The sequence below is a fragment of the Gorilla gorilla genome, chromosome 11 (assembly GCF_029281585.2).
Source record: "Gorilla gorilla gorilla isolate KB3781 chromosome 11, NHGRI_mGorGor1-v2.1_pri, whole genome shotgun sequence".
NCBI classification, from domain to species: domain Eukaryota; kingdom Metazoa; phylum Chordata; class Mammalia; order Primates; family Hominidae; genus Gorilla; species Gorilla gorilla.
The window spans coordinates 143,763,222-143,782,623 of NC_073235.2; the positions used below are offsets into that span (position 1 = coordinate 143,763,222).

Sequence of the window (19,402 nt, forward strand, 5' to 3'; positions counted from 1 at the left end):
GGGAGGTCCCTGAGGACGCCACCCTCCCCCGTCTTACCAGATGGAGCAAGCTTCAGAGCCCTAGGCCCACCCCTGGCAGGGCCTGCTTATAAAAGGAACCCCAGAATGGCCAAGGCTAGACTTCTCTCCAACTGTGGCAAGTGGGGTGCACACATGGAAAAATGAGGAAACCAGGTATTTCTCACACTTAGCACACGGGAACAGTTCACAACGTCCAAGTCAGGATAACTGTTTACTAACAAAGGTGCTTTAATTTGAAAAGCATTTGAGGAAATAAATTAATGAAATAGTCTGGCCATTTGAATATAACCAGTTCTACAAATTTCACATATCCGTCGCTCAGATGAGCATATACCAAGTCAGAGGAAACAAAACATGCACATATACAAAAGTAGAAAGAGAAAACACTCATGCCTTCAGAAGTTCACAAATTAAAAGCCCTTTAATAATATAAAACAGTTGAACACTGGAATGTTTTTTTCTAGGTCATGAAAAAAGTGAATTCCAAATCTATGTAATAAACCTAAGATAATACAGCATCACTGTCTTCTGTTCTGGTGTTTATCAAACCTGCACATGAGTTTTTAGAAGGTGAATTGGGGATGCTTCAGAATGTATTTTCTCCAAACAGATGGAGCCTGAAAACTGTGTGATTTTCCAAACCAAGTGGAGAAAAGCAGGAAGAAATTGGTGTTTAGCTGGTCAGCAGACGGGGATCCCCGGGATGCAAACAGCCTTGGCCATTAGGAGCCTCACCTGGAATGGGGCCCCCACAAAGCTCCTGAGCCTGGGCCACATCACTCAGGCTCCTGTTCCCCATCTCCAGGCTCGCAGTGGACAGAACTCCGCTTTCTGAAGAAAGAAGAAGGTAACTGTATCACATGCTAACAACTTAAGGTTCTAAAATACTTTGCTTCTCACTTGAAGAAGTCCTAGAACAAAAGCCTAAGGTGAGGCCCTCAGAAATCCAACTGGCAATGTCCCGGAAGTACAGATCCTGCCAAGGTGGGGATCTAAGCCCAGGGCCATCAACTGCAGCTTGGTCCAAATGCTCTGAGCAGTGGTTTTGGCTCTGTGGCCAGAGCCTTGTCTGAAGAGCCCTGGGCCCCGCCGGCTGCTAGAGAATCACTCTCAGCATCTGTGGCCTCATCCTCCCCTTCGGCCCAGTCAGACCATCACCAGCTGCATTCCTCAAACCATCTTTGAGGGTTCCGACCCCTTCTGCCAGGAGCTCCCATGACACCTGCCCGCCCTCCAAGGTCCAAAGCCACACCCTGAACCCCAGTGGTGTCCAGAGGCCTCGGGACAGAATCAAACCCCCTCTCACAGGTGACAGGTCAGCTATAGGCCCTGACATTTGTGTCCAAGACAGCATGGGGGAGAGAGCCTCCTTTTCCTCCTTTTGACCTAGGAAGGCAGCCTGGGGACCTCGTTATTCCAAGTGAAGTCACGTGGGGTGGAGGGATGCTGAGAAGCCTCACCTGGCTTGTTTACTGGACACACCTCTTCCCATGTATAGTCAGCAAGATTCACAGGCTGTGTTACCCACGGGTCTGTCACCAGCTTCTCCAAGGTGGTGCGCTTCTCAGGCACTGGCTGCAGCAGCCCAGACACAAGGCTCATGAGTTCTGGGGACACAAAGAACACAGACGGTAGGTCCAGATTGGGATGAAGTGGAGCACATCTCAGATTCCTGGGTGCTCACCACCCCCCCGCAGAGCCTCTGACTGGGCAGGTGGCGGCCCAGGAACCTCTAGTGCAGGGCCCAGCTGTGCTTGCACAGAAGCTGCAGGAAACATTCATTGCCTCTGAAATGAAAGCTTGGAGTTCAAGATGCCATCTCACTCAACCAAAATCCAGGTGGTGCAGAGGTTCCTAACTGCTCTGTTCTCAGGGGCTCTGGCAATGCAGAGCTGTGAATACGCAGGGTTAACATGACAGGTAGGGGATGCCAGCACAAGCTGAGAGAAGCCCCCAGCCTTGCATCTGGATTCAGGCCGCAGTTCCTTTAACCATGTAGGCACCAAGTCAACAGGGCCACTTGGAGCCTCCCTGTCCTGACTGCAAGTGTGTTTCTCACAAGAGGGCCTCTAAGATCCAAAGAGGAACATTAACAAAAACTAAATTATCAAGATGTTTTAAAGTCATATGCAAATTATTTGATGAATAGAAAAGAAACAAATGAGACTGTTGATATGGACAGAGATACACTGAGGAATGAGGAAATGGGGAAAAAAAGTGGCTGATCTCTAAGGACAGTGTCGACTGTCTACCACTTGCAGCTCACGCTCACCTTTGGACACCAGGTATGGCGGGTGTATGGCAGCCTCCACGGTCTCCTCCAGCTCACAGAAGGGGTTCTCCTCAAAGACCAGCGTGTACAGAGTGACTCCCAGAGACCACATCTCCAGCTCCGGCCCTCTGTAGCTGTGAGGAGGAGGAGGCATCAGGACGCCACGGCGCTCAGCGCAGGCTTGCCAAGCCCGCCCATGGGAAGCACCATGGCCCTTCCCGACCAGCACACAGGCCAGGCAGTGGTTTCCCAAGAGGAGGGTCACTCCACCCTTCAAACATGCCCTCCATTTCCATGCACTTCTGCCCCAGGCCAGCCAGCAGGCCATGTGCCAGGAGTGGAGAGGCCATCGGGCAGCTCCGAGGCTAATCAGGAACTTCCTTGTGGACACCAGCCACAAGACATGTCCACCAGAGGGGGGAGGGGGGAGGGCTTCCTGGAGGAAGCAGAGTACACGTCCATTGGCTTTGCTGAGGGCCACGGGAGCCGCAGGCCACTTCAGAACAGGGTCACATGCCGTTCAGACATGATCGGGCATGTTCACGATCTTGGTGTGACCATGGACACACATGCCCTTTAGGAAGATGGCTGTGGCGACGATGTGAAGGGTGCTGCAGGACGAGACTGAACAGGGAAAAACACCGAAGGATGAAAGCAAACAAGAAGGACGTGGTGAAGGTGGGTGTTCACACAGTGGGCCAAATGGAGGAGCAAGCTTCAGGGAGAAGACACCCAAAGGACTATTGTTACTTCCTGTCGCCATAAGCATCCTCATCCACGCTACCATCTATTGGGTACCTAGAGATGCCAACGCTGTACCAGCATTTTACATGGCTTAACCCAAATCCTCACAACAACCTATCAAGATAAATATGACTTTCATTTTGCACAGAAGATCAAGGCTTGGTGAGGTGAAGTTGCTGCCAAGCACGCACCAGAGCCAGGTCACCTGCACCCACAGCCCTGCCCCTGCACTGGCCAAAGCCATGCGTCTCCAGGTCCGCAGCTGGGGGTCTGTCCCCAGAAGAGGTCTGGGAAGCAGCAGCCTGTTCTCAGAACCAGAATTAGACAAGGGAGCCAAGAGAAACCACAGCAGTGAGAAGAGTGGCACGGACAGAGCCCCGGGCTAGACTCGGAGAAGAGGGGCTGGGAGGGAGGGGAAGGCTCAAGAGGGCAGATCACAGAGGCCAGAGCAGCAGCGTGGGTGAAAGTCGGGCCCCCAGGCTGAGTCAGCGGGGTGGTGGGGTGGCTAGCACAGACCGCAGGGAAGCTGAGGGGACGGATGAGAGCTGTAGGGGCTAGAGCAAGAAAATCAGCTTCAGCAGTTTTTGTTTTTCTGTTGTTTCTGTTTTTTAGAAAGATTTCAAGACGTTTAGAAGCTGAAGAGAAATATCCAATAGAATAGAACAGAGGTTGGCAAACTTTTCCTGTGAAGGGTCAAATAGTAAATATTTCAGGTTGTGGGCCACATGGTCCCCACTGCAACTCAACTCTGTCATGTAGGACAAAGGCAGCTACAGACAACACATAAGCAAATGAGCACAGCTCCATTCCAATAAAACTTTATTTATAGAAACAAGAGGCAGCGGATGTTTGCACACACGTTTGTAGCAGCATCACGAACAACATAAAGATGGAAGCAAAAGGTAGAAGCAACACAAATGTCCACTGACAGATGAATAAGTATAGCATATCCACAAAACGCAATCAAATTCAGCCTTGAAAAGGAAGATGCTGGCACAGGCCACAACATGGATGGACCTTGAGGACTTTATGCGAAGTGAAATAAGCCAGTCACCAAAAGGCAAATGCTGTACAATTCCACGTATAGGAGGTCCCTAGAGTAGTCAGATTCATAGAGAAGAAAGCAGAATGGCAGCTGCCAGGGCCTGAGGAAGGGGAACAGGGACCTAAGGCCACAGTCCGCCGACCCTGGAGTAGACGGAGACGAAGATGACAAGACAGAAGCCAGGGCCCTGAGGATGGGATTGAGAATAAGAACTCAGAAACCCTTTCATCCAGGGAGATGGGGAGAGGACGCAGGAGGGAGGAAGGAGCTCCTGAGAGGAGGCCTGCAGCCCAGCAGGCCCAGGAGCAGCACACCGCTCACAGCCAGAAAGGAGAGGCCAGGAGGCAGGGCAGAGCCGAGGCAGGGCAGAGCCCTGGCAGGGCAGGCACTCAGGGAGAGGGTGGGAGCCACAGCTCTGGGAGGCAGGGCCAAGGTGGCCAAGCAGCACTGAGCTCTCGCCCAGGTTGGATCCCCCCTGCACCCTCCCCAAGCTTCACGGCCTAGGTGCAGGAAGGGATGACAAGCCATGCAGCAGGCATCATGGGTCAGTGGACAGGGGACAGGCAGTTCCCTCCAGCACGGAGGGCACGACAACCACTGCAGGGCAGGCAGAGCCCACCAGCGCCCACCAGGCTCTAGGGCAACCAAACTAGATCTGAAGGGAAACTCCACGGCCCTTCTTACACCAACCCCCTTCAATATTTCACGCTGTTTGGTGGCTCTGAAGATGCGTGGAGGTTCTAGCGGGGAAGAGCCCATTTTCACTTCCTCCATACTCTGCACACAGGGCATCCAGGCCCAGAAGAGCTCAACGCTGCCTGGCATGGAGAGGCTGGCACAGGCTGAGGCTGCTGGGCTCTGAGGACTCAGGGTGCGCAGCCTGGAACCTGCACCTCCTAATGAAATATGGCCTAAGCAGACACCAGGATCCAGGGCCCAGCCTCTCCTCTCCCCGATGCTGAGGCCCTCCCGAGAGCCCAAGGCACGGCATGGAGCTCGCGCGTGACTGCGAGCAAATGCCCTGGCCTCAGGCCGCCTGGTCAGGTGCAACTCCAAGCAGGTCTGTGAGGGATCCTGTGTGCCTCTCCTGTGGGGGCAGCATCAGCTTCCCTCCTAGAGAACCACATGGAGCAGATATGGGCGGTGCAGCAGAGTGCTGCAGCAGGGGGCCAGGAGGGTCCAAGCAGTGCTGTGATCATCCGACTCTCTAACCATGAACTCACCTAGAGATGCATTCCAACCACACGTCTCTAAAATACACGTAGGTGTTAGTGGAAAACACCTGTTATCTGTTTCTGACTTAATAAAGTCTACTTCATACACATAGACACATTTGGTTTACAGGCAGATGAGACAGTGATCGGGCACGTCAGCAGACAGTCTCCACTCAGGCCCTACAAATGAACAACAATCTTCCTTTCCGTTTTGCTTTCCTCTCTAAAGTCCCCCGAGAGGAGGCCCTGCCCAGGCCAGCCCCCAACTCACAGGCTCCCCAGACTGCAGAGATGCAAACTCAGCCACACACCCAAGGACGCCGCTTCTCCCCACAGCAGAGCAGAGGCTCAGCTGGCCCACTCCAGTGACATGGAGTCTGGCTGGTCAGCGACAGCCCCTCCAGCCAAGGGCTCCACCTTCAGCACGAATCCTCTGCCTCGGGACTTTCTCTAGTGCTTGATTTCTTGTATGGTCAGCCCCGCGGTATTTTATTGAAATAGATATTATTCCTGTCATCAAAATAAATAAACCTAACTAAAAAGAATCCTCTTCACTTATTTGAAGAGTGCCATTTTGGGGGACTCTTCAATATTTTTCTTGGCTTTTTATTATATGAAACTCCAAACAAATAAAAGCTGAGAAAATAAAATTATTAACTCCTATATCCATCGCCCAGTGCCTTTGCCCAATATGGCCTTGCCTGCCTGCCCACTTACTTTTCAGCATATCACCCTGACCACTCAACACTCTTATCACAAAGAGGCACGAAGGAAGCCATCTTCCCACCCAAAATCAAGCCACCCTCAGGGTCCTGACAGAGGACACGAGCACGGGCCGCACCGCAGCAGCATACGTACGGATTCCCCATGAGAACTTCCGGTGCACAGTACTCGATGGTCCCACAAAAAGTATAAAATAATTTTCCCCTTTCCAAGTAGGCGGCCGAGCCAAAGTCTATGAGCTTGATTGTGAAGTCCTCGGCGATCACGATGTTCTCATCCTTGATGTCACGGTGGATGATGTCCTTCAAGCGCAGGTATCCCACTGCTGACACTAGCTGGAATCAGGAGGCCAGAGGGGGCTTTTTAAAAAAGCAAATCAACTAAAATATGCATTTAAAATAAACTGGAACAAAAAAAACACACAAAGAAAAAATAAACCTCCGACTCATGATGAACTGGGGACAGGAAAGATTTTTCAACGCTGAAGATATGATTGGAAGCAAACAGGAAACAAAGCCCTTCAGGAGGCGTGTTCACTGGGGATGGCCACGTTAGCTGGCAAGGTGGCAACATCAACATGAGACTCGTGAGTTCTGTTTGCTGCTGAGAAAACCTTCCCGGCAGACACTCGCCCCCACCAACGCATACCATGCCTATTTCAGGAGGAAAGACAGGCCACAAAGCCACAACCCAAAGACACTCATGGTGGGCAAGTGAACGGGTGCAGGTTTGGTGTTAAGTGGGAAGTGCCCGAGAGAAAGCACCAAGTCGATAACCTCAGCTCACGGGGAGGGAAAGTGACTTGCCCAGAGTTCAGGCAGCAATTTGGGGCAGAGCTGGGAGCACAGCCTCAGTGGCATCTCAGAGAGCAGCATGACATATCAGCCATCCTTTCCCCAAATGTGTGGCTACTCAATGATGCAGACTTAAAGCAGTTACACTGGAAACGGGCTTCGTTCCCATGGAGGTGCGGCTGCAGTGCTCCACTGCCTGCCCACTCTGCCTCTCCAATAACGGAGGCCAGCAACATCGGCCTTTCAGTTTAGCTCAACTAGGATGAATTAAACGTCTGACTGTCATAATTTGGACACCCATTATACCAATCAACTTAGTGATTTCATGGATGTATCATGTTGATCTTTTGAGACAAATTTATATTTACAAATGAGTATCTTTCAAATCAGAAGCAATAATCACAGGTTAGCTAAGCCCAATTAACTTACATTTAATAAATATACGCATATTTATACACATATATACAAACATATACATACCTGCATATTTATATATACATACCTGCATATTTATATATACATACACATTTAGATACATACATGTGCACATATATACACACCTGCATACACATGTGTGCATACCTATACACATAACATATACTTGTACATAGGTACACACATAAATACACATATACAAGCATGCATGCATACATACTTACATATATATGTAGATATATACAAATCAGTCAGGATCCAATCAGGAGACAGAAACCACACATGAACTTGAACATGGAAAGTTTCATTAAGATTTATTAACTAGTACTGAGAGATTAACCACAAAGGGCTAAAGAGCAACTTGAAGAAAGCTGCTCTTCCTGCAGATGCTTCTGTGCCCTGGACTGGCCATGCTGCCCTGGAGCGGCCTGAACCAAGCCAGGGCTGTTCCCAGGCCCAGCTCCCTGACCCCGCTGCTGAGCAGGTCCTGATGAATCTGGAGCTGACAGGCAATGCCCTGAGAACTGGCATGATTCCTACATACATTGATGTGCGATCATATACTTTATAAAATTGTGAATCTGTATTTACATAGAATAACATTTATGTCTATATATTTACAAAAGGGGTAGAGATTCTTTTGGCAAAAATTTTAGAGTATAAACACCATAATTATGTGTCTCACTAGCCCTAGAATTAACAGCTGTCAGGCAGCAGCTTTTAACAAGTGACCCTCAACATAACCTCATACAGATACTCTATTTGCTGTAAAAAGTTTCAGAAACAAGTGTTGTCCACAAACTAAAGGGAGGACGTCATCTTCCAACATAGGAAGAGGGAGAGAGGTGACCCTGTTTTGGCAGAACCATAATATCTGAAACTTACAAGTAGGAGCCTGAGAAACTAAACTTCGGAAACCCAACAACCCGAGAGTGTGTAGCTTTAAGGAAGAAATGTTGATTCACGGAAGCTGTCATTAGAAATCGAGTTGTCCCCAGCAAACAATCCAAGAGCAAATGTGAGTTGTCTACACAGCCCTTTGCTGGTATTTCTCCAGTTCTTTCGGGGGAGCTGGGAGCAGTACAGGATGGAACCACCACCCTCTCCTTAAAACCCAACACGAGTTACCGTTTCTTCCCCCTGTCCCTCTGCTAGGGTGCCTTCCTATTTGGATCATCACTCTCCCATTCCAATAAAATAATGGCCAAAGTTCAATACGTAATTAGACACGAAACAGATTAAGACAAATACTTACTGAAAAGTGAGAATGTCAGGATCTCAATTTTGCTGGTTGATTAACTGAACAGACACCATTTAGTGAGCACTTACAGCCTGCAGGCCGCTGTGCCGCACACGTGCCTTTGACACACTCTCTGGCTGCATCCTAACCCTTACTGGTTAATTTTTATGATTGTTGTGCATATTTTATGTATGTAAATAAACCTTAACCATTAAACATACTTTCTCAGTCATTCCAGGACTGTATCTGGCCTCATCCTTCCTTCCCAACCTCACTTTCTCTACTTCAATCATAGAATTTTCTTCTCAAAATATATATCCTACTCCATGAAATCCCCACACAGAAGGCTAGATCCAGCTCAGAGAGAGAACCGAGTATGGATCACTGATCTTTGCAGCCACCGGACCCAGGCACCCAGGCCTGCGTTCACACCAACACGGCTCTGGCCTGCTCTCACTTGTCGGAAGATGTAGCTCGCCAGGGGCTCATCCAGCCTGGGGTGGCGGTCGATGAAAGCGAAGAGATCTAGGCCGGAGCCGTGCTTCTCCATCACGAGCTGGAAGAACCCTTGGTTTTCAAATACATCCAATACCTAGGAAGAGACAAAGCCAAGTCCAACTCTGCCAAAACATCTTCAAGTCAACAAATTGAAGACATTTGACATGAGCCAAGTTAGGGTATCTCTGAAGAGGAAACCATCACCTTGATGATATTGGCGTGCTCCACCCTGGATAGAATTGCGATCTCTAAAGTAACTTTCCCAAGTTTGGGATCCTCAATCCAACAATCCTCCAAGACCTTCTCCTTCTTAATAAACTTCACCACCACCTGTGAGGAAGACAGAGAGTGGAAACAGCTGGAGCCAGTCCTCAAGCATCCCATTACACCAGGGCCACCCGGTCCTCAATCATCCCATTACACCAGGGCCACCCGGTCCCCAAACATCCCATTACACCAGGGCCACCATCAGTCCTCAAGCATCCCATTACACCAGGGCCACCCGGTCCCCAAACATCCCATTACACCAGGGCCACCATCAGTCCTCAAGCATCCCATTACACCAGGGACACCCGGTCCCCAAGCATCCCGTTACACCAGGGGCCACCCAGTCCTCAAGCATCCCATTACGCTGGGGCCACCAGGTCCCCAAGCATCCCGTTACGCCAGGGGCCACCCAGTCCTCAAGCATCCCATTACACCAGGGCCACCATCAGTCCTCAAGCATCCCATTACACCAGGGCCACCATCAGTCCTCAAGCATCCCATTACACCAGGGACACCCGGTCCCCAAGCATCCCGTTACACCAGGGGCCACCCAGTCCTCAAGCATCCCATTACGCTGGGGCCACCAGGTCCCCAAGCATCCCGTTACACCAGGGGCCACCCAGTCCTCAAGCATCCCATTACGCTGGGGCCACCAGGTCCCCAAGCATCCCATTACACCAGGGCCACCCGGTCCCCAAGCATCCCATTACACCAGGGACACCCGGTCCCCAAGCATCCCGTTACACCAGGGCCACCCGGTCCTCAAGCATCCCATTACACCAGGGCCACCCAGTCCTCAAGCATCCCGTTACGCCAGGGGCCACCCAGTCCTCAAGCATCCCATTACACCAGGGGCCACCATCGGTCCTCAAGCATCCCATTACACCAGGGCCACCCGGTCCCCAAGCATCCCATTACACCAGGGGCCACCCAGTCCTCAAGCATCCCATTACACCAGGGGCCACCATCAGTCCTCAAGCATCCCATTACACCAGGGCCACCAGGTCCCCAAGCATCCCGTTACGCCAGGGGCCACCCAGTCCTCAAGCATCCCATTACACCAGGGGCCACCATCGGTCCTCAAGCATCCCATTACGCCGGGGCCACCCAGTCCTCAGGCATCCCATTACACCAGGGGCCACCCGGTCCTCAGGCATCCCATTACACCAGGGCCACCATCGGTCCATGCGGCAGATGCATCCCCTGCATTTACCTCCCCTAAGTCCCACGGACATGAAAGAAGAAACAAAGTGATAAACGCCTGCAGCACAAGGAAGCAGAGAAGGGGGTCAGCAGCTGACCAGAAATGCAGCGTCATTACTGCCCATTCTGTAAGGTGGACAGATGGGTGAGATGGAGAATCCAGGTGGAGCTGAGGAACCCATAACCTGGGCTGGAGAGAGGGCCCCAGAGGCCTCAGGGCATGTGCCCCAGAGAACATCCACGTCACCCCAACTTCTCAACCAAGCACTGGAAGCCCTGGCCAAGAGAATGAACGAAGAAGCCAGAAAACTAGAAAATATAAAGAAAAGCTATCACTCTCAGATATGTTTTCAACATCGACTCTGAGATTAATCAGAGTTTAGCAAGACTGACAGACATAAGGTAAAATATAAGAAAAACAGTGCTACCACAGTCAATGATAGTCAAAGTGTAACAGAAAAAGATACCATTCACAAAAGAAAGAAACACTGCAAGTCGCTGAAAATCTGGTCGCCCAACACAATGCCTGCTGCTACGTGGGTGTTGGCACGCAGCTGAAGGAGCGACGGGCAACCCAGCGGGTGCCGACCACAGGATGGGCCTGTTCAGGTGTCAGGAAGAGATGCTGAGTGAGATCACGCACCAGGGAACGATGAGTGCCAAGAAGGAAAAAAAGATGGGGCAGGAAGTGCCGCGGGGGTGCAGCCCCTGCGAGGTGCATGGGATAGGGAGCGAGTCCCGGGAAGGCAGCTTCTGAGCGCCTCGGGGAAGGCCCTCCAGGCAGAGGGCAGCGGGAGCACAGGACTGCGGCAGAGCGCACCTGAGCTGTGATGAGGTGTGAGGGAGGCGGGGGGCTGGGCAGGCAACGTAAGTGGGCATCGGGAGGGCACTGGGGCCAGGGCGGGAGCAGGAAGAACCATCGGAGCCTGGGCAACATCCAGGCCTCTCACAGTCATCAGGAGAGAAGGGGGCAGCTTGGGTGCCAGCCTGTGAGAGGTGAAAGGAGACAAATTCTGAAGACCCTTTGACGGGAGGGTCACTATGGCCCAAAAGGCCAGAGGTGAGACTGAGGGAAAGCAAGAAGACGAGGGGAAGCAGGCTGTGGTCCTGAGGAGCAAAAGAAGGGCCTGCTGAGATGTGGCAGAGCTCCAGAAGCCTCCGGGAGGGCGGGAGCCCTGACACTCTAGGTGAAGAGGCCTGCGGCCTGTCCAGCTGCAGGGCCAAGGAGACAAGAGGGCAGGCTCCTCCAGGGGGGCCCATGCACACCTAAAATGAGTGTCAGGAGGAGGGAGAAGGAAAGAATTAACGGAACCAAAGAATGGAAGCTTTAAATATTCAGATCAAAGTCTTACCAAGTATCAAGCAAGAATAAAGAAAACACACACACACATAAACCCCAAAGACATCCTGGGGAAAACTTTGAAAGACAAAGATTTTAAATCTAGAAAGAAAAATAAATCAGGTTTTGCTGTCAGCAAAATTCAGTTCAAAATAATGCTAGATTACAACAGATACAGGCCTAAAAAGTTCTGAGAGGAGAAAGGCACATCACCACTAAAATACGAGAGAAAAATAAACACACTTGAATACATACAAGGACTGAATGTATAGTACCCATGAATCCTTCCTGGAAAAACTGGCAACGAATATATTCTAGCAAATGAAAAATAAACCTGGAAAAAAGAAGAAACTGGACATAAAAATAATGGAGACTTAACAAAAGAATAACAAGACTTGTACACTGAAATTACAAAACACTACTGAAAGAAATTAAAGATCTAAATGAATAGAAAACTTTCCACGTTCACAGATCAGGAGACTAAATACTGTTAAGATGACAATACTCTCCAAAGTGAGCTACAGATTCAATGTGATTCCTATGAGAATCTCAGCTGGCTTTTTTGCAAAACTGACAAGCTCATCCTAAAATCCTTAAGAAAATGAAAAATGGCCAAAACAATCTCAAAATAGCCAAAACAAGCTTGAAAAAAAAAAAAAAACACAAAGTTGAAGGACTAGCATTTTCCAGTTTCATAACTTACTACAGAGCTACAGTAATCAAGACAGTGTGGTACTGGCTTAAGGACACACTTAAGATAGAAAGACAGACTATAGATCAATGGAATAGAATTCAGAGTCCAGAAACAAATCCATGCATCTATGGTCAACTGATTTTTGACAAGGGTGCCAAAAACCACTCAATGGGGAGAGGACAGTCTTCAACAAGCAGTGCTAGTACAACTAGATATCCACATACGAAAGGGTGAAGTCCAACCCCAGTCTCACACCACACACAAAAATTAACCTCAAAAATAGATCAAAGACTTACATGTAAAATCTAAAACCATAAGACTCTTAGAGAAAACATGGGAGTAGATCTTTATGACCCTGGGCTTGGCAGGGTCTTCCTAGATATAACACCAAAACACAAGCGACAAACGGTAAAAGAGACCAACTGAACGTCATCCATTTAAAATGTTTCTGCTTCCCAGTCCTTCAGGAGCCCCCAGTGCAAAGCCCAGGGGCTGGCAGGGGCCCACGGCGCAGGGCAGACAGCCTGTCCAAGGAGCAGGCCAGCATGTACACCAAGCTGTGTGGTGTACACACCCCGCACCTGGTGGAGGCCATGATGGGGCGCTTCCCGCAGCTCCTGGACCCGCAGCAGCTGGCTGCCGAGATCTTCTCATACAAGTCCCAGCACCCCAGTGAGTAACCTGCCCGTGGCTGGCAAGGGCAGCACCCCCAGCCTCCAAGGGCTGTCAGGCTGGGCCTTGCGCCATCGAGCAGCCCGTTCCCAGCCCTGAGGCCCACCCCAGAGGCTGGACAGAGGGAGGATTCAAGTCGGGAGGGAAGCCCACAAACCAAAGATACCGTAGGACTGGTTCTGGCCCATGCAGCACCTCTAGCTGTCTGCCTGAGTGGATCAGAAGCGATCACCCTGTTGATACACATTGTATCTCTGTAGTTTAAGGAGACGCTGCCAGTAACGGCGTCGGTCCATGGCTGAGGCCCAAACTGTCTTTTCTCTCGGGGGGTGGGGAGGGAGGTGGGGACAGCAGAGGCCTGGGCTGGGTGCCCTGTGCACGCCACCCCACTTCCGCCCTACCCCTCGGACGTTGGCCTTGGCTGGCTAGTTGGGCATCATGTGCCCACCCTCCAAGGGCCTCTTCTACACCAATGAGGCCTCATCCATGCTCTCGCTGGGCACGTGGCTTCATGGCAGTAAGCAAGATGCTTCTTTTTTTTTTTTTTTTTGGAGACAGAGTCTTGCTCTGTCGCCCAGGCAGGAGTGCAGGGGTGCGATCTCGGCTCACTGCAAGCTCCGCCTCCCGGGTTCACGCCATTCTCCTGCCTCAGCCTCCTGAGTAGCTGGGACTACAGGTGCCCGCCACCTCGCCCGGCTAATTTTTTTGTATTTTTAGTAGAGACGGGGTTTCACCGTGTTAGCCAGGATGGTCTCGATCTCCTGACCTCGTGATCCACCCGCCTCGGCCTCCCAAAGTGCTGGGATTACAGGCATGAGCCACCGCACCCGGCCTGCAAGATGCTTCTTAATAACCCGCCTTCTGCCCCACTCTGTTCCTTATCCTGCTGCCCCTGTAGGAGTCAAGGGCCCTCTGTCGACACCCTCTCCTCCTCCTCCATCCTCTATTCAGAGTCATCTTGTCCTTCCCCACAGGTGGGGGAACATGTGTATGTTTGTGTACACATGTAAATTTTAAATATTTTAAGCAGAAAGTCCTTACCTCCTATAAACCATCCATAAAGTACAATCAATGTGAAAAAATAAATAATAAAATTAATAAAATAAAATAAAATGTGCTTCAAATGAAACATCAAGAAAGTGAAAAGACAACACATTTAATGGAGAAAATATTTGCAAATCATATATCTGATCAAGAAATTGTATCTAAAATACAGAACTCATACAATTTAATAATAAAAAGACAACCCAATTTAAAAGTAGGCAAAGGGGCAGGGCCAGGCACAATGGCTCACACCTGTAATCCCAGCACTTTGGGAGGCTAAGGCGGGTAGATCACCTGAGGTCAGGAGTTCGAGACCAGCCTGGCCAACATGGTGCAACCCCATCTCTACTAAAAATACAAAAATCAGCTGGGCCTGGTGGTGTGCACCTGTGATCCCAGCTACTCAGGAGGCTAAGGCAGGAGAATCGCTTGAACCTGGGAGGTGGAGGTTGCAGTGAGCCAAGATTGTGCCACTGCACTCCAGCCTGGGCGACAGAGCAAGACTCTGTCTCAAAAGAAAAAAAAAAATGGGCAAAGGATCAGAACAGACATTTCTCCAAAGAAGATTTACAAACAGCGAATAAGATCATGAAAAGACACTTGACATCATTAGTCATCAGGGAAATGCAAATCATCACCACAGTGAGCTACCCCTTCACACCCCCTAGAATGGCTAGAAATGAAAAGACAATAATAAGTGTTGGCAAAGATATGTAGACCAGGAACCCTTGTACACTGCTGATGGGAATGTAAAAACAGTATAGCCTTTTTAGAAAACTGTTTAGCAGTTCCTCAAAACATTAGACACAGAGTTACGACATGACCCATGAAGTGCACTACTAGGTATATGCCTAGAAGAACTGAAAACATATGTTCACACAAATCTTATATACAATTGTTCATAGAAGCATTATTCCTAATGGCCAAAAAATGGAAACAACACAAATGTCCATCAGCTGATAAACAGATAAACAAAATATGGTGTCTGTTCATATAATGGAATATTACTCGGTCATAAAAAAGAATGAAGTACTTATACATGCTGCAATATGGATGAACCTTGAAAACATTATGTTAGATGAAAGAATCCAGGGAAAAAAGAGCATGCTGTGCATGATTCCATTTATATGAAGTGTCCAGAACAGGCAAATCTATTGAGACAGAAAGTAGATTTGTGGTTGCCCAGGATGGGATGGAGGAAATTCGAGTAGGACGGGGGTTATGCGACTGACTACTGATGGGTATGAGGTTTCTTTCTGAGGTCATGAAATGTTCTTTGTTTGTGGTGATGGTTGCACAATTCTGTATATACTAAAATCTACTGAACTGTTCACTTTAAATGGGTGAATTATATGGTATGTGAACTATATCTCAATACCGATGCCAAAAATCATGATGAAATATTAAAAACTAACAAGAAACAAAAACATGACATAATAAAATATAGTCAACAGAAAGTAGGAAAAATAGAGGGGAAAATAACAAAGCACAGAAATATCCAGAAACAATAGAAAACATCTAGATTTAAATTGTAGATTTAAATCCAGCCATATCAGTAATTTCATTAAACATCAACGGTCTAAACACCTCAATTAAAGATAGAGACTTTCAGACTGAATTTCAAAAGCAAGACCCAAGTGTATGCTGCCTACAGAAGACCATTTTAAATATAGACATAAATGACTAAAAGTAAAAGAATGAGAAGTTTACTATGTGAACACAAATCAAATGAAAGCTGGAGTAGTCATACTAATATCAAAGTAGACTTCAGAACAAGGCATATCAAATAAGGAATTGGTTCATCAAGAAGATGCTATGATACTAAATGGGTATTCCTATAACGACAGAGCTTCCAAATATATGAAGTAAAACCTGGGAGGATTACAAAGGGAAACAAGCAAATCCACAAGCATAGGTAGAGACTTCAAAACATAATACAAGCGTCAACAAATTTAAAGAAACTGACATTATACAAAGTATGTTCTCTATAAGAAATTAAAAACAAAAAGATATCTGAACAATCACCAAATAATTGGCAATTAAACAACACACTTCTAAATAACACAAAGTAACAACATATTTGTAATGAATGAATGTGAAAGCATAACACATGAAAATCTGTGATACACAGATAAAGCTGGGGTTGGAGAAAAATTAAAACATTAAATGATTATATTAGAAAAAAGCATAGCTCAAATAAATGATCTAAGATACCACCTTAGGAAAACAGAAGAAGAAAATAAAATTAAATCCAAAGTAAGAAAAAATAATGAAAAAAATTTTTATAATAAAAGTCACAAGATTGAAAATAGATTATAAATAAGAAAAATTAATGAAACCCAAAGCTGGTTATTTGAAAGATTAATAAAATTGATAAGCCTCTAACCAGACTGATCAGTTAAAAAAAAAGAGAAAAGACACAAATTACCACTACCAAGAATGAAAATGGTGATAAAATTATAGCCCCTACAGACACTAAAAGTTTTTAAGAGACTATTTGCCAATAAATTTTATAACTTAGATGAAATGGACAAACTTCTTGAAAGATCCAACCCACCAAAGCTTCAGAAGAAATAGAAAACATAAATAATCCCATTTATATTTTAAAAGTTTAATTTGCAGTTAAAATTCTTCCCTCAAAGAACACTCCAGTCCCAGAGGATTTTACCAGCCAATTTCTACAAAATATTTAAGGAAAAAATATACAAACTCTTCACAAAACAGAAGAGGAAGGACTACTTCCAAATCTTTTTTTAAGACAGGGTCTTGCTGTGTTGCCCAGGCTGGAGTGCGGCAGTGTGATCACAGCTCACTGCAGCCTTGACCTCTCTCGGACTCAAGCGATCTCCCTTCCTCAGCCTCTCAAGTAGCTGGGACTACAAGCATGCACCACCATGCCCAGCTGACTTTTAAATTATTTTGTAGAGATGAGGTCTCACTCCGTTGCACAGGCTAGTCTTGAACTCCAGGGCTCAAGCGATTCTCCCGCTTCAGCCTCCCAAAGTATTGGGATTACAGGCATGAGCCACCACTTCTGGCCCCAAACTCATTTTCATGAGGCCAGCATTATGCTTATACTAAAATTAGACAAAGACATTACTAGAAAACTACACACCAATATTCCTCATAAATGTAGATGCAAAAATGCTTAACAAGATATTAGCAAACTGAAGACACAATATATAAAAAGGGCAGTAACACGTTACGAGCAATCCCAAGAATGCAAGGTTGAGTCAACATTCATAACTCAATCATTATAATGTATCATGTCCACATAAATAAAAAATGCATCATCCCAACAGATACAGAAAAAAGCACCTGACAAAACCCAACATCCATTCCTAATAAATACTCTCAGCAAACAAGGAATGGAAGAGAGCTTCCTCAGCTGATAAAAGGCATCTACAGAAAACCCACTGTTAACCTCATCATTAACAGTGAAAGGCTAAAGGCTTTCTTTCTAAGATTGGGAACAAAGCTAGGTTGTCCATTCTCACCACTCCTAGCTCATATTTTACTGGAAGTCTTGGCCAGTGCAATAAGGCAATCAATCAATCAACCAACCAATCAATGGCATAGAGATTAGAAAGGAGGTGATAAATGATACAACTGTCTATATAGAAAATCCCAAAGAATCTACCAAAAAAGTTTGGCAAGTTTGCAGGACACAAAGTCAACACAGAAAAATAGATCGTATTTTTATATACTCGCAATGACGAACTGGAAATTAAAATTAAAAATCAGTAACACTTCCAACAGCATCCAAAACATGACATACTTAGGGATAAACCTAACAAAATATGTTGGATTCATATGCTGAAAACTGCAGCACATTGATGACAGAATTCAAACAAGACCTAAGTAAATGCCACGGAAGACTCAATCAATGTGTGACTTCTCCCCAAGTAGCTCTACGGACAATACAAATCCAAATAAAATCCCAGCAGGCATTATTAATAAAATCAACCATGGTTGACACCTGTAATCCCATCACTTTGAAAGACAAAGGTGAAAGGATCATTTGAGGCCAGGAGTTCAAGACCAGCCTGAGCAACACAGCAAGACCTCGTCTCTACAAAAATTAAGAAATTAGCTGGGCGTGGTGGTGTACACCTGTGGTGCCAGCTACTTGGGAGGCTGGAGAAGGGAGGATCGCTTGAGCCCAGGTGGTGGAGGTTGCAGTGAGCCATGATCGCGCCACTGCACTCCAGCCTGGGTGACAGGGCAAGGCCCTGTCCTCCCCAAAACTAATTAATTAATTAAATCCACAAGCTGATTCTAAAATTTACATGAACAAGCAAAGGACCTAGGATATTCAAAGCGGACTTGAAAACGGACAGTTTCAAGATTCACTATGAAGCCGCAGTCATTGGCAAGTGCGTCGACACGTAGACCGGTGGACTGAACAGACCCACACGTATATGGCCAATTGATTTCTGCCAAGGCTACCAAGATCATCTAATGGAGAAAGGATTCTTTTCAACAACTGGTGCCAAACTAGTAGAAATCCACGTGTATAAGGTAAGCCTCAGCCACGGCCTGCACCACACACCAAATCAACTCCCACTGCCTCACAGACCTCAGTGTACAACCGAGGGCTATAAAACTTGCAGGAGGAAACAGAAAATCTTTGTGACCTCGGGTTATATAGGATACCAAAAGCATTATCCATAAGAGAAAAATTGATAAACTGGACTTCATCGAAATTAAAAACCTCTGCTCTCCAAAAGGCATTGCTAAGAAAATGAAAAGACAAGCCACAGACTGGGTGAAATTCCCTTATCAGATAAAGGAATGGTAACTAGAAATTATAAAGAACTCTTAAAATTCAATATTGTTTAAAAACCCCATTTTTTTTTTTTTTGAGACGAAGTCTCACCCTGTTGCCCAGGGTGGAGTGCAATGGCACAATCTCGACTTACTGCAACCTCCACCTCCCAGGTTCAAGTGATTCTCCTGCCTCAGCCTCCTGAGTAGCTGGGATTACAGGTGTGCCCCACCACGCCCAGCTAATTTTTTGTATCTTTAGTAGAGACAGGGTTTCATTATGTTGGCCAGGCTGGTCTCGAACTCCTGAGCTCATGATCCTCCCGCCTCGGCCTCCCAAAGTGCTGGGATTACAGGCGTGAACCACCATACCTGGCCTCAAAAACCCAATTTTTAAAAGCTAGCAAAGGTTTGAAAAGATTTCATCAAA

General features: G+C 47.3%; 1 protein-coding gene across 3 annotated transcripts in view; it reads right to left on the bottom strand.

The window, feature by feature from the left end:
- Positions 1 to 423: 423 nt before the first annotated feature.
- PASK (PAS domain containing serine/threonine kinase) overlaps positions 424 to 19,402 on the bottom strand; it is a 50,013-nt gene continuing 31,034 nt past the window's right edge. For all 3 annotated transcript variants that reach the window (XM_055380001.1, XM_055380000.1, XM_055380002.2), the window contains 6 exons: positions 9,191 to 9,316; positions 8,946 to 9,080; positions 6,155 to 6,354; positions 2,294 to 2,427; positions 1,482 to 1,628; positions 424 to 852 (listed from right to left, as the gene is read on the bottom strand). In XM_055380001.1, coding sequence (XP_055235976.1) covers positions 695 to 852; positions 1,482 to 1,628; positions 2,294 to 2,427; positions 6,155 to 6,354; positions 8,946 to 9,080; positions 9,191 to 9,316 — 900 coding nt within the window. In that variant the 3' untranslated portion in view covers positions 424 to 694. The remainder of the gene's footprint in view (positions 853 to 1,481; positions 1,629 to 2,293; positions 2,428 to 6,154; positions 6,355 to 8,945; positions 9,081 to 9,190; positions 9,317 to 19,402) is intronic.